We start from the raw sequence: 13,684 nt of genomic DNA on the forward strand, positions 1-13,684 counted from the left end.
TCCCTAAGCCCAGCGCCAGGGCAGCCTGTCGTGTACTCCAATGCTCAGGTATCTAGGTTTCCTCAGGTATCAGGCACTGGGGTCTCCACCACAAGAGCGTGTCAGCTGTGGAGCATACCTATGACTCTCCAGAGGCAACGATAATCCTCAGCTTGAAATGAGAACAATCCACTCACTCACAGCACCCCTCCCCCATGAGCACCTCCGACTCACAGTGTGTAGACCATCTCTGCCAAGGTTGAGCAGCCCCAGGCGATTCCCAGCTGGTCGTCCTCTGAGCAGGGAGGCACAGCCAGCCTCCTGCTCATGGTCACGGGCTTCCAGCGCGGATGGGCTGCGGTCCATGGACACCGTTAGCCAGTGGGGACCCACACACTTCTGTGCACGGCTGCTGCAGGGGGTCCCCGTGCAGGGGGTCCGGCCAGACTGCTCCTTACTCAACGTGTCCTCAGTGGTCCGACCGACCATCACCAGAACATCTGTTCTGGAATTTGGATTCAGACTTGCCGTGGACTTCCCCTCAGGCCCGGTGCTCAGTCTCATCCCGAGTGAGGGGCGGCCAGGGGGGCCTGTGCTGTGTCCTGGAGGAGGCTTTTCCTTAACCCCCACCCCACATTACTGGGATTCAGAGACAGGGGAGAACGACTCCTTCGCCGGAAAGGGCCACACGAACCAGGTTTCCAGGATGACGGTGGACGAGTCTGGGCAGTTGGTGAGCTGCAGCATGGACGATACAGTACGCTACACCAGCCTCATGCTGAGGGACTACAGGTGAGGGCTGCCCAGGGTCCGGTCCGCAGTGCACCCCAGAAGAGGGGCCCTCTGCCCACATGGCTTCTGGCTCAATGGCACTTTGCTCTCTTCACTGCTCCCCACAACTACTCCTCCTGTGGGCAGGCCCTCAGCCAGGGGCTGCATGAGAGTCCAGGTGGCCCACGTGGACAGTGACCTGTGTAGACTCTGCCTGGGAAACCTCAGCCCAGATGCCCTTCTTGTTCGTTCCTCTACAGCAAAGGAGGGTAACAGTGGGGCCGGCCTTGCGGGCTGTTGGGAAGGCCCAGCAAGGCCCTCACGGGCTCCTGGCACATGGCAGGTGCTCAAAAGGACACGTAGGCACCCAGGCGCTTTGAGGAAATGGCTGTGTTGTTTGGTTTGGCTCCCGTGCCTTGAATTGGCTGTCCTCGGCGCCAGGAGAGTAGCTGTTACCCAACTGCAGTTTCCTGTGCAGAGTGAGGAGGGGGGTGAGCAGGGTCTGCTTCGTGAAAGGACAGACTGGACACCTGCAGCCACAGCCTGCCCCCCTCGCTGAGGCAGGGGACTCCAGGAGGACGTGTTGACAGGCCTCACCTGCCTGGCGGGACTGGGCACTGAGAATTGGTTGAGCCTCGTGATGTGTGCGGAAAGGGCCCCACAGCCTGGTGTCCAGGCCCTAGCCGTCCTTTCTGTACTGCTGCCCCGTGGTGACCCTGAATTAGCAAGGCCCACACAAGAGCCTTCCCGCTATGTGTGCTGCTGCACTCTCGACCTCCTCAGAGAGAGACCCCTAGGGCAGAGCCACAGCTGGTGACCTGAGCCGCAAGGACCCCATGTTTCTCCTGGTCGCATGGGAATTTTTTCCTTCGTTTACTATTTTCAAGAAGTTTTTGTGTGTGTGCAAGATTTCCAGGGCTTGTTTTCACAGCATTAACCAAAAACAAAGACATGATTTTCATCCGTGAAAGTATCTGGTTCTTCAGAAGAGTCACCCTGCTGAGCAGAGTGGCTGTGACCGTGGGACCCGGAGGTGGGCTCAGTTCCATCTGTAGCCATGGATCGCCAGGGTCTGTGACCAGTGGACTTTGGGATGAGAGTGGCGTAGAGTCCCCTGGGGGGGTCGCAGCTATTCCATAGGTCATAGCAACTAGAGCACCACCACCCCCTGCCCTGCTCCCTGCCCCCACTTAATTTCCGATCTCTTTCTCTTTCTCACTGGTCCTGGGTTTTGGCTCTTGACTCCCTCAGTGCAGGTGGATTGGCATCTCTGCTTCCTGACCCCAGAGCTGCTGTGGATGTGCAGTGAGTGTGGGCTTAACACACATGCTGAGCCCTGTGAAGTTGATGTAATGTGTTTTCCCTTGTCTCCACCAGCGGGCAGGGAGTCGTGAAGATGGACGTCCAACCCAAGTGCGTGGCTGTGGGCCCCGGAGGCTACACTGTGGTTGTGTGCATCGGGCAGGTACGGCTTGCTTCATACTGGCAGGGAGCACCAGCCAGGCAGCTGAGCAGAGCTGGCGGGTGGGGTATCTGACCTCTTGCCTCCAGTGCGGCGGGAGCTCTGCTGCATGTCTGTCCAAGACCTGTGTGCACACACATTGAGTCACTTGGTCAGCAGTCCACTCCAGTAGCACGGCATCCTCCCCATCCTACAGACACGGAGGCAGAGGGAGGGCAAGTTGCTTGCCCCAGTATGCAGCTGTCAGAGGGCAAGGCTGTCAGGCATCAGGGCTCCCAGGGGCCTGCTGGGGGCCCAACATCAGCAACACGGTCATCTCAGCCCTGAGCCCTGGAGCCGTGTGACTCCACATGTTCCTCACCATCTGTGAGCTCCCTAACAGCTCCCTGGGGACTTGGGAGGCTCCTCTCAGCGTTGCCCGTTCCTTTCCCAACTTCCCCCAAGGCCACATGGTGGCTAGGGGCACCAGGGCCAGGATGGCATCTGGTGTCCTAGCTTTGTGGCCTGGCTTCTTATTGAAGACAGGTCACTTACAGACCTTTTCTTTTGGAATTTTGGAACAAAGTGCCCTTGACCCAGACCCTGGTGTGACCCATTTTCTACAGAGTTTTGTTCTGATGCAGGCGGTGTCTGTCATTAGACCGGGGCATCCAGGAGATCAGGGCGGGCAGGTGTGACTAAGCCCCCCATGACAGGAGTGACAACCCTGGTAAAGACAGCTGCTTTTCAGGAGCCCACACCCCTCCTCCGTCTGTGCACTTATATGCTTCAGGGAGAATGGTTTTCTGCGTGTCCTAGATAGCAGAACCTTCTGCCAAGCAGTTACCGTCAGCAGCCGGGGCAGTCAGTGGGGGAACAACAGTGATGAACTCATCATGGAGAGCCAGAGCAGAGTCAGGGTTGGGGGCACCGAAAGGCAGCCTTCTAGAAGCACAGGCGGGCCTGGGCTGCTGCTCCATGTCTCACTTTCCTGTCAGTGGAGGGTGGTCCTGACAAGCCGCCCTCTGAGGCTCAGAGCGAGGCTTGCACAAGGAGGGTCAGAAAGGGGCAACCTGATGCCACGTGGTGGGGGTGGGGGTATGCAAGGTGGTTCTGTGATGTGCCCCTATTACCCGGGCTTCCTGCCCTGCTCCAGGTGGGATGCTTCTGTAGAATATGCTGGAAGGAGCCTGTGATTTTAGTTCGGGAAATAGCTAGGTTTAACTCTCATCTCTTAGACAAGTTTTGGCAAATGCTTGGTCCCCTACTGCTTACCTGTCAGGTGAATCCACTTCCCGAGTCAGGCAGGTGGTGGGTAAACGTTCCTCAGGCTGCATTTTCATAGTAGATCTTAGTGAGAGTTCTGCCACCTGTCCACCTGTTCCCCTTTTTCGCCTCCCGGACCTCACAATATACACGAAGCAGAGGCCACTGGAGAGGGGGCAGGGGCTGGCCCGCCCTTCGTGGGACAGCTGGTAGCCTGGGCAGGGGTACCGCGGGATGAAGCCAGAGTTGTCACAAATGTAGGCCATGCTATCTGGGGGCAGTCCAGTGAGCGAAAAGCAGGAGGGGCAGCAGGAGTGGGGGTGGAGGGCACAGAGAGTCCCCGTGCACAGAGGGCCTCTTCTGTGAGTTCCTCCAGGTGGCAGTGGGGGGTGATGATCCTGCTATCTCCAGGGGTGTGCCCCACTGTTAGCAACGCGTGTGTCTCATGCTTGGTGAACTTGAGCTAATACTTTTGTTTGCCTTTATTAGGGACTTTATTTACCCTGAACGTAGAATTCCAGTTTTGTGTTGTGTAGGCACTGGCTGGTTCTTCTGCCCTGGGAAGCCGAGGCTCAGGACAGAACTGTCCCCACAAGCAGTAGGCGACTGAGCCAGGATCAGGTCCCTGTTTGTGTGTCCACAGGGCCCTGAGGACAGGCTGGGGACTCTGTCCTGCCCCCACCTCTGTTGGATGGAGGTGAGGCATGGGCTGGCTGGGGTGGAGCCCCTCCCAGGTGCCCTCTGTTGCCTCCAGCTGACTTGCCCTGCACCATCTGTCCTGCCCTCCCATGGAATGAGTCGTGCCCTGGTGGGAGGCCAGTGGGGAGCAGAGAGACTCTGGACCTGGAGCCCATGCCTGGGGGCCAGTTTTTGTCCGGAAGACAGTACCAGCATTGTCCCCGGCTGTGGGAGACGCTCCGGCTGGCACACGCAGGATGCTTCACGTGCTGCGGCTTGGAGCTGTGAAGGGACTTTTTCAGACCTGGGATACCACAACTTAGAATCTGGCCTGTCCTGTTCATTCCCGTTGTTGCCTTAGAGCCTTGCTCTTCCAAATGCTTGTGTCCCTTGAATCTCACAAGAAGGCCATTTGGGAGAGCTCATTCATCATGTGACAGGAGAATGAAAAGTTCAGAGGTCACATGGCTTCCCGAGAAATCAGTGCTCACGCTGACAATGACAGCAGCCGGTTCTTTTACGATGCTGTGACTAGGAGCAGTCATGGTCCCCAGCGGCTGATGAGGGAGGAAGCACACGCAGGGTCACAGGGCGCCCGCCCCCAGTGAGCTTTGGGCTGAGTGATCTGTCCCCGGCCTCTGTGCATTGACCGCTGCCTGTGATTTTCAGATTGTCCTGCTCAAGGACCAGAAAAAGTGCTTCAGCATCGACAGCCCTGGCTATGAGCCGGAAGTGGTGGCAGTGCACCCCAGTGGTGACACAGTGGCCGTCGGGGGCACGGTGAGTCTCCTGTCCCTCATGTTCTCTGACCCCTTCTGTGGGGGCAGTTTGGGGGTGACACAGGCTATGTGCAGAGGGTCCTGAGGCAGAAGGGGAGGGAGGTGGTGGGAGACCAAGGGCCTGGGCAGTGAGCAAGGGCTGGGCTTGGGATCACAGGGCAGGGGGGCCCACTGGGCCATCAACCACATAAGTATGTAGGGCACATGTGATTTAGCGTGTTGAGAGAGGACCAGCGTGGGTGAGCTGGGCTGGCGGGTTGGAGGTAGGAACGTGACTAGAAGATTCCTAACCCGTGTTTAGCAGCACTAACCCGATGGGCTCAGGGTTTTCCTTTAGTGTTGGCGTCTGTCTGGTCCACTGTGGTGTTCTTGCTCCTCTGAACCTAGAGCAGGGACCCTGTGGTCCCTGCGCAGAGGTCACCTGCTGGTGTCCACTGTGAAACCGCCTGCTCCCTAGCTGCTGGAGGAGCCCGGGGCGGATCTCGTGGAGCCGGCGTGAGGGCTGAGGGAAGGCTGGTCTGCGGGCGGGGCTTTGCCCCCCAGGCAGTCTCACCTTCAGCCTCAGAAATGTCCTTGCTGCCCACCCTTCCAGCCTGGAGGAGGACCAGCCAGAGGGGCCCCTGGGGGCTTTGACAGTGGGTCAGGGTACCCGCCCAAGTAGGTGAGGAAGCCCCCAGCCACATCCACAAGCTCTTCGCTCCCCCAGGAGCCCATGGGCACAGTGTCTAGCCACTGCTGCCCAGACACAGAGGAGCAGGGCTTGTGGGCCCTCAGCCCCTGCACTCTAGCCCTTCCTCTATGTTTCTGTCGTCATGGCTGTAAGACACACGGACTTCCCTGGTTTTCAGATGAGTCAGATTTGTCCCGTGTGTGGCTGCCCGTCCACGGGGCACTGCATCCCCTCCTGCCAAGCAGCCCCACCGCCTCTCTCAGGTTTCCCGGCAGCCCTGCTCTCCTGCAGTGCTCTGCCTGGGCTACCGTCCCTTTAGGCCCACACCCCCACAGTGCTGGCAGTCCCTTCTGGGCCTGTCACCCCTTCTTTCCAAAATCCCCACTCTCTGACATGTTTTGAGAAGCTGTCTTCCCTTTTTAAGGGAGAAGTTCACAGCCATGGTCCTGGGGCAGGAGGTCAGAGTCAGACATGGGGTTTAAATCTGGTGTTCCCTCTTGCACTATGCTCTGCTTACTAGATCTTTACCTTTTTTAAAAAGAAGAGAGATGGCTATTCCCATGTTTCTTCAGCTCCGACTTCAAGGTCTTGCCAACTTTGGTCTTTCCTGGTTGTCTGCCAGCCCTGGGCCTGTGAATCTCTATGATCACACAGGGTACATCTCTGTTTATCCCAGGTTTTCCCACTGTCCCCCACACACCAGTAGTCTCCATTTATTTTAATGACTTTCGAGCAGTGGCATTCCCATCACATAGTTAGCCCGGTGGTGGACGTTGGTGCTGTGTGCCTCCTATGATGTCCTCTATGTACAGTCTAGGAGCATAGCCTTTTCCTTTTTTGCAGTGCCTCCTGTGGGCCATGTACTCACAGAACCCTGGAGCCCAGGCTCCCACTGCAGGTAGACATCAGGCAAGCTTATCACGTGAGCTCAAAGACTTTTGTCCTCACCAACCTGCAGCTTCTGTACGTGGCTCTCCCTCCTGCATTAGGGACAGAGCCGGGGCTGTGTTGTGGCCAGAGCTGGGAGACCTCGGATTATCTTGGCCCCTCGGACAGCTCATCTGCCCCAAGAGGGTGGCCTGGTCCTTGATCTGACTCCTTCCAGGGCAGTCTTGGACAGTCACAAGGACACTTCCTGTCCCAGTTCCTTCTGTCTGTCCATTTATGCCCCCTTCATGGATTCATTCCACTGTGTGTGACACTTCTCAGGCCAGGCCCTGGACAAGTGTGAGGGGTCATGAAATTGGGGAGAGGCAGTTCCTGGCCTAGAGGGCAGCTGCCCAAGGTATGTCCACCTGGCTGGGCTCCCACGGCATGGGCAGAACTGTTAGCAGAGATGTCCAGACACCCCTGAGAGACTTCCAGCTGAGGAGAGCTGGGAAGAGCCAGGTGCTTGGGCATCCCAACCTCAGGGACCCCTGGGGCAGTTGGTCAGCCCATGGGCTAGGTGGCACCTGCCCTCTGAGAGAGCAGGTGTGCCTCCCCTGTGAAGAAGCGCCTGGGTCACGACAAGGATGGGGAGCTCGCCAGGAGCCAGCAGGTTGGATGGAGCCGGGCATGGTTAGAGAGCGAGTCAGTGCCTGAAGGAACCTCTAGGGCGCTGGGAAAAGGGTGGTGTGGATCCAGAGCACAAGGGGCAGGCAGTGTGGTCGGAGGACAGAGCCAGACCAAGGCTCCCAGTGCAACACTAAGGTGTATAGGCGGACCTCACAGTTGGCCTTGTGAACATTTGCATCAGGACTTACTGGAGTGCTGATGGAAAAAGTCAGAGTCCTGGACACCCACACACATGGAATCAGAATTGGGGGTGCCTAGCATTCAGCCTCTTAATTACTTGCCTGAGTAGTTCTTCCCACACTGCTGGTATGCCATGGGAACTGCTGACAGGTTTTGGGCGGGAGGTATCGGGAGCATGTGTGTGCACGCATGTATGCTCTCCTGTAGTGTACCCTCCGGGAAGTTGACTCACTGCTCCTCTGTCGTCCTGCAGGACGGGAATGTCCGCTTGTACTCCATCCTGGGCACCACGCTGAAGGACGAGGGCAAGCTCCTAGAGGCCAAGGGCCCTGTGACCGATGTGGCATATTCCCATGATGGCGCCTTCCTCGCCGTGTGCGATGCCAGCAAAGTGGTCACGGTCTTCAGCGTTGCTGATGGCTACTCGGTGAGTGGGCGGGTGGGCGGCCGTGGCTTCTCTCCCTTGTCATCAGCCCGGCAGTTGCATGAGACCACGCAGCTTCCTTGCTCTCAGGGCCGAAGGATGTGAGACGAGACATGCTACTGTCCAGCGTCTTGGGGTTTTCTGAGTGAGGTAGAGCACTTGGCAGAAAGTTAGGGCCCTGGGCGGCGGTGAAACTTGCCACGAAGACAAGCCGATCGGTTCACCTGGGCTGCCTGTCTGAGTGATTTCCTGGTTTCTTTGTCGAAGGGCTGAGACTAGATTTTTCTTCTTGAGTCTCATTACCGTTTGAGTCTCACGAAGATGAGCGCGCATCCTTTCAGCACTGCCTCACAGGGGGCTCAGGGCAGTGGCCTGATGAGGGTGGACCAGAGCACACAGGCACCTGGGTGCGGGATAACAGCCTGAGGGCCAAGAGTGGTCCATTCACCCCGGTTCACATACAGGAGAGTGAGCTTGGTTAGAGGGTCAGTCACTTGCTGGGTGTGGCCAGAGCAGGGGGCACAGGCTGGTGGGTCTCCGGTCTCTGGGCCCTGCACCACGCCAGCCCCCCAGCACTTGAACATTTTAGAATGCAGCAAAGATGAAAGAATTTACCACTGAGGTTTTGCCATTAACATCTCCCTGTGTTACATTATCCATAAGTGCATCCGGGGTGCACTTAAAGTAAATTACAGGCATCGGTACACTTCCCCTTAAATACATGCACTTACGTATTAAGTAGACTTGTGTCTTTTTTAGTCTTTCTGATGCTGTAAAGTCACTTCTGACAAGAAGGGCGGGTGAAAGCAAGTGTATGCCTGTGTTGGACAGAAAGCTTGTAACCTGCACCTCCATAGACATACACCCTGCCTCCCAGGGGATTTTCTCAGCTTTTGTGTTTATCTCATTTTTAGTGATTTCGTGTATGTACAACAGAAGTCTTGTTGACATTATGCTAAGTAGGCAGGGTGGAATCAACATAGTATGGAACAGGCAAACTTGAAAAAGAAAATCCTTGTGAGTTTGACCTCATCTAGGGATTAAGGAAATGGAATGCCACTGTAGAAAAAGCTTCCCTACAGTGTCAGGAAAGTGCTAGTCCTCCTCCAGCTTGCAGGCCCCATCCAGCCCTCACCCCACAGAGTAGCGAGTAGCAGGCAGGTGTGTGGGGGACGGGGCCGGCCGCCTTCCTCTGCTGCCCGAACCTTCCCTGCGCACCCCCTGCCCAAGGCGGGGCCCGTTGAGCCTTTGTGTCAGCGTGGTGATGACCCTGGCTGGGCCAAGGGCCCCGTGAAGGAGCACACACACACCTAGCACCTCAGGGTAGGTGCTGTAGTAGAGGCTGTCTGGTCCCGGGGACACGGTAGCTGCTGCCCAGTGCTGGGCTGTGTCCTCCTGGGCCTCGTCACGGAGCAGCGGGCACCTCAGGAGGTGTACACAGGTCCTGGCAAAGAGCACTACATCAGCATCGGCCCTCATTGTGATCACAGAGGGCAGGTGAAATGACACGTGCCCCTCTGGCCTGAACCCTGACCTACCCCCTCTGTTTTTGACCCGAAACTAGGAGAACAATGTTTTTTATGGACACCACGCGAAGATCGTCTGCCTGGCCTGGTCACCAGACAACGAACACTTTGCCTCTGGTGGTATGGACATGATGGTGTACGTCTGGACCCTGAGTGACCCCGAGACCAGGGTCAAGATCCAAGGTGACTCTCACTCCTACCTCGGCTCCCCAGGTAGCCCCAGAGAATCTGTCCCCAAGCCCGAGTGTCCTATTTGTGCTTCTGGGGAAGTTAGCCCTGAGAAGCATGGCCCTCATTCCGCTGGCCCCTGCTTGACACGCAGAAGGAGGGACGATGCGTGTGTTCCCTGAGGGAGAGGAGGTGGTGTCCATTCATCGGACACTCACCTTCACACATGGGGGTTCCTCTTGACATCTCTTCCTTATCCCGCTGGGCTTCCGTGGCAAAGTACCGCAGACTAGGTGGCTCAGAAACCACAGAACTATTGGTCACAGTTCAGGAGGCTGAAGTCCCAGATGGAGGATCCACAGGGCTGGGGCGTGGGGGAGCTCTTCCCGGTCAGACTTGCAGGGAGGGGCAGTGCTCCGTGGGGTCTGTTTAATAAGGCACTGATCCCCCCAGCCTTGGACATTGGGTTTCCGGCATACAGCGTGGGTGACAGCTGCAAACATTCAGACCACAGCACTTCCCCTTCCCTTCCCCCACCCCCTAAATTAAACAGCTGAGCAGGTTCTCCCCACAGTGGGCAGCGTTCAGTGGGAGTGTAATGTCTTCCTATTTTTTAGCAGCTCTGTTTAAAAAACAAAACAACAACAAAAAACAAGTAAAACTATTAATAGTAAGATTTATTTAGCCCAACATATTTTTCTCTCCATTTGGCAATAGCTCACTTCAAGAACTCTATGGTCACAAGTGGTTCATGGGGACTGTGTCTGTCCCGGTGTCACCCCACCAGGCAGAGGGAAATTACCTGGGCCCCCTGCTCCGTTTGTAGTAAGACCCACCAAGTCAGTGGGGTGGAGGCAGGAGACGGGGGGAATGGGGTCACCCCTGGTGCACCTCACACAGGGTGCAACTCTCGGGGTCTTCTGGTCATGAGTCCACCAATTACAGAGGTTTCTCGGCTTTTATTCATCCCCCGCCCCATCACCGCAGATATGCCAGGAGGCTGTGTATCCTCTGTGTAGTGTTGCTTATGCATGAAAAGAAACAAGACTTTCCACCCCCACCCCCACCCCCAGGCCCCGCCAGTGGGAGGAGCAGTTCTGTCCCCCAGGTGACTTTGTTGGTTGTTGGGACAGTCCCCGTGTCTGGGAGGGACCGGCTTGAGAATGGCTGCACTCACCGTCCACCCAGATGCTCACCCTTCCGGGAGGAGGGCCAGGATTGGATGAACAGCAGTCCCCGGTCAGGTCCTCAGGGCCCGCTGTCGGTGTCGCCACAGCCTGTCCCCTGCTCCTCGTCTGTGGTGTTGCAGGGGCAGAGACACGGGGCTCACCTTCAGCATGCCTTCTGTCTCCGCAGATGCGCACCGACTCCACCACGTCAGCAGCCTGGCCTGGCTGGACGAGCACACGCTGGTCACGACGTCTCACGACGCCTCTGTCAAAGAGTGGACAATCACCTACTGAGGACCCCCTCCGTTGGACGGACCGAATCAGGGACTAGAGCTTATGCAGCCGAACACGTCATTTCTCCCAGTCTCTCTGCCATGCGCCCCCACGTCCCCGCCCGCTCAGGAGGGGGGGGGCCTTACTGCGCGTACCCTCGGCTCTCCGCAGGGTGTCCGTACCTGTACACGTCCTTCCAAAAGCTTTAGACAGTGACAGTTTGCACATGAAAAATAAAGCAAGCACTTAAACAACGTGTGGAGCGTAACTCAAACCCACCACCCACCCAGCCCTAGTGCAGAACATTCCAGAGGCAGAGCCTCGAAAGCACACAGACCCACCCCTGCGGCTCCTGCTGTCTGGCGGGGGAGGCTGCAGCTGTGGGCCACACCCCTCTCTGCGAATCCCTTCACTGCAGACCCCCTCCCCGCAGAGTGCCCTGCACCTGACCCAGCAAGGGACCCTGGGACAGCTCAGCCCTGCAGAGTTCTGCAGAGTAGGTGCCGCTGGGAGGCCTGGGTCGCGCACCGTGCTATGCGGGTGCCCCCGCGGCTGACGGGGTGCACTCACATGAATCTTGGAGTCACTGTCTGTTTTTGTGCTTGATTCTAAGAATGGAATTGTGGGAATTTTTTTTTTTTTTTTTTAATGTATCTTAACTGTTGCCTGTCTGTGTTTACAGGCTCACGCGCCAAGGGTGCCACCGCCTCTGGGCGTTGAGAGCCCGATTAGCCAGACCCAGGTGTCTCGGCCACTGTTTTGCTCTCCCGCTTCGATGTGTTTGTCTTTCTTTCCCCCTTCTGCCCCCAAGAGCAAAAGTTAATTTAAAGGCAGAGGTGACGTCACTGTAAACTAACCTGTCATGGTTTTCACTTTTTTTTTTTTTTTCAGTGCAGAAATTAAAAGTAAGTATAAAGCACGGTGATTTGTAGTTTTTTTGCGTGTGTTGGAATTACTGGTATTTGTTGGCTGAGAGCAATCGCTCCCTTTGCACTTGTGAAAACACTTTGAGCGCTTTAAGAGATAAGACCAAGAAGTGATTAAATGTCTTTCTCTTCACTGTGGATGGCTGACTTTGTGTGGTGGGGGGCTGTGGGGAGTGTGGGAAGCTGTGCGGGACCCTCGTGGCTTCTCCCTGGCTTGCAGCCTCAGAGGGATATGTTCCCGAACTAGATTGCTGGATCCACCCAGTGCTGGGAGAGAAGCCCCGGGGAAGGGCCTGGCACATGAGGATCAAATCGCTTTGTGAGCTGGGCCCCCTCACCTCCCTTCTGTGGGCCTAAATTTGTTTTGTGAGCGGAAAACATTGGCTCAGATGATCTAGGGATCCCACCTGATTTGCAAGGTCTGGGGCAGCCTGTGACCTTTCTGGCACTGCCTTCAAAAGGGAAGTAGGAAGTAGCATGCATTTAGGCACTGAAGAACACTAAATTTCCAAACATTCCTATTAACCATGAAAAATGATCTTGACTAGAAAGTGAACACCGTAAAGATGTCTAAATTTGCAGTTTCAATAAAAAGTACTTTCTCCCTTCTGATTTCATCATAGCTTCCACAGTTCATATATGAAAAGGGACCTAAGAAAGGAAAAGAGAATTAAATGTTACTCTGTAATATATCTAAAGCTGGGGCCACCTCAGAACAGAGTCCGGAATTGGGCTTCATGCTTCTGTATTTGGATTCCAGACAAATTACTAGATCGATTTGGGTACCAATCTGAAAAAATAAGTAAGATTGCTTATTGTCCTTACACCAAACTAAATTAAAAGTAGCTCCAAGTTTTTAAGTTAATTTTAAACAATGGAGTTTAAATAATACTAGAAGAAAACTTCAGGGACTTTGTGTCCCCTCAGACATGTCATTCTCAGAATGATAAAAACTATAAGGGACAAAAGATTGATACATTTGACTAATTTGTAAAAGTATTGAAGCAGGAAAAAACCTACAGTAATGGCATGCTTTTCTACCCATGCTAGGCCAAAGAATGTAATATTTTGATGCTCAGCCTCATTTTCCTTGAGCACACAGGATTTTTCAAATGGAAATTTGTCCATATGTGGGACAGTTTTCAAAATCTGTGATAGAAACTAAGGAATAGAATATTGCATATAAACCAACCACATTTATGGAAAAAGACTACAGGTCTTCAGGTTGAGAAGGGCTGGGAGGTGGGAGGGTACCCACCAGCCAGCCAGGGTCCACCTCCCTCAGCTCCACTCCTCGCTAGAGACTTTTTAAAGGAGAACTTGAGTTTGGCCCACAGTCCCTACCAGCGGAGGGAGACCTTCATACTGCACCCTGTGGACTCTAAGGGAGCGTAGGGGGCACTTCCAGACAGGCGCCTGAGGGCTGTGTGTCCATCTCTGTCCCACCCCTGACTTGGGAGGTCACATTCCAGAAAGGCTTGGCCACAGATGGAGGAGGGTCACCAGACCTGCAGAGTGTGGCGTGAGCAGCAAGTAAACCCGTATTCCATCCATCCCCTGAGATACTGTTACTGCAGCAGAGCCCATCCCAAGCTGACTTAAGACAGAAACAAAAAAGAACGGCCCGCGTATCAGGGTTGTCAGTGTCCACAACAGCATGCATCAGTTTCCACGTCTGTAAGATGAGGGTTATACCAGTGAGATACTCCAGGTAAAGCTGAAGTCTGGGTTTAGGACACCGTAAACGCAGTAAATGTGACATAAATGTAGAAGGACGTTGGCTAAAACGAAGTAACATACGGTAGTTATCACTGTATGCAGGACACAAAGTAAGTTTCGGTCGATGATATTGTATGACAAATTGTGGCCTGTGCCCC

General features: G+C 55.2%; 1 protein-coding gene across 1 annotated transcript in view; it reads left to right on the top strand.

Moving 5' to 3' along the window:
- Positions 1–11,940, top strand: part of WDR1 (WD repeat domain 1) — a 42,912-nt gene extending 30,972 nt beyond the window's left edge. The window contains exons 10-15 of the mRNA XM_045990556.1: positions 615–771; positions 2,128–2,215; positions 4,805–4,915; positions 7,575–7,748; positions 9,310–9,454; positions 10,796–11,940. Coding sequence (XP_045846512.1) covers positions 615–771; positions 2,128–2,215; positions 4,805–4,915; positions 7,575–7,748; positions 9,310–9,454; positions 10,796–10,902 — 782 coding nt within the window. The 3' untranslated portion in view covers positions 10,903–11,940. The remainder of the gene's footprint in view (positions 1–614; positions 772–2,127; positions 2,216–4,804; positions 4,916–7,574; positions 7,749–9,309; positions 9,455–10,795) is intronic.
- The last annotated feature ends 1,744 nt before the right edge of the window (positions 11,941–13,684 follow it).

Source organism: Meles meles, chromosome 2 (genome assembly GCF_922984935.1).
Source record: "Meles meles chromosome 2, mMelMel3.1 paternal haplotype, whole genome shotgun sequence".
Classification (NCBI taxonomy): Eukaryota; Metazoa; Chordata; class Mammalia; order Carnivora; family Mustelidae; genus Meles; species Meles meles.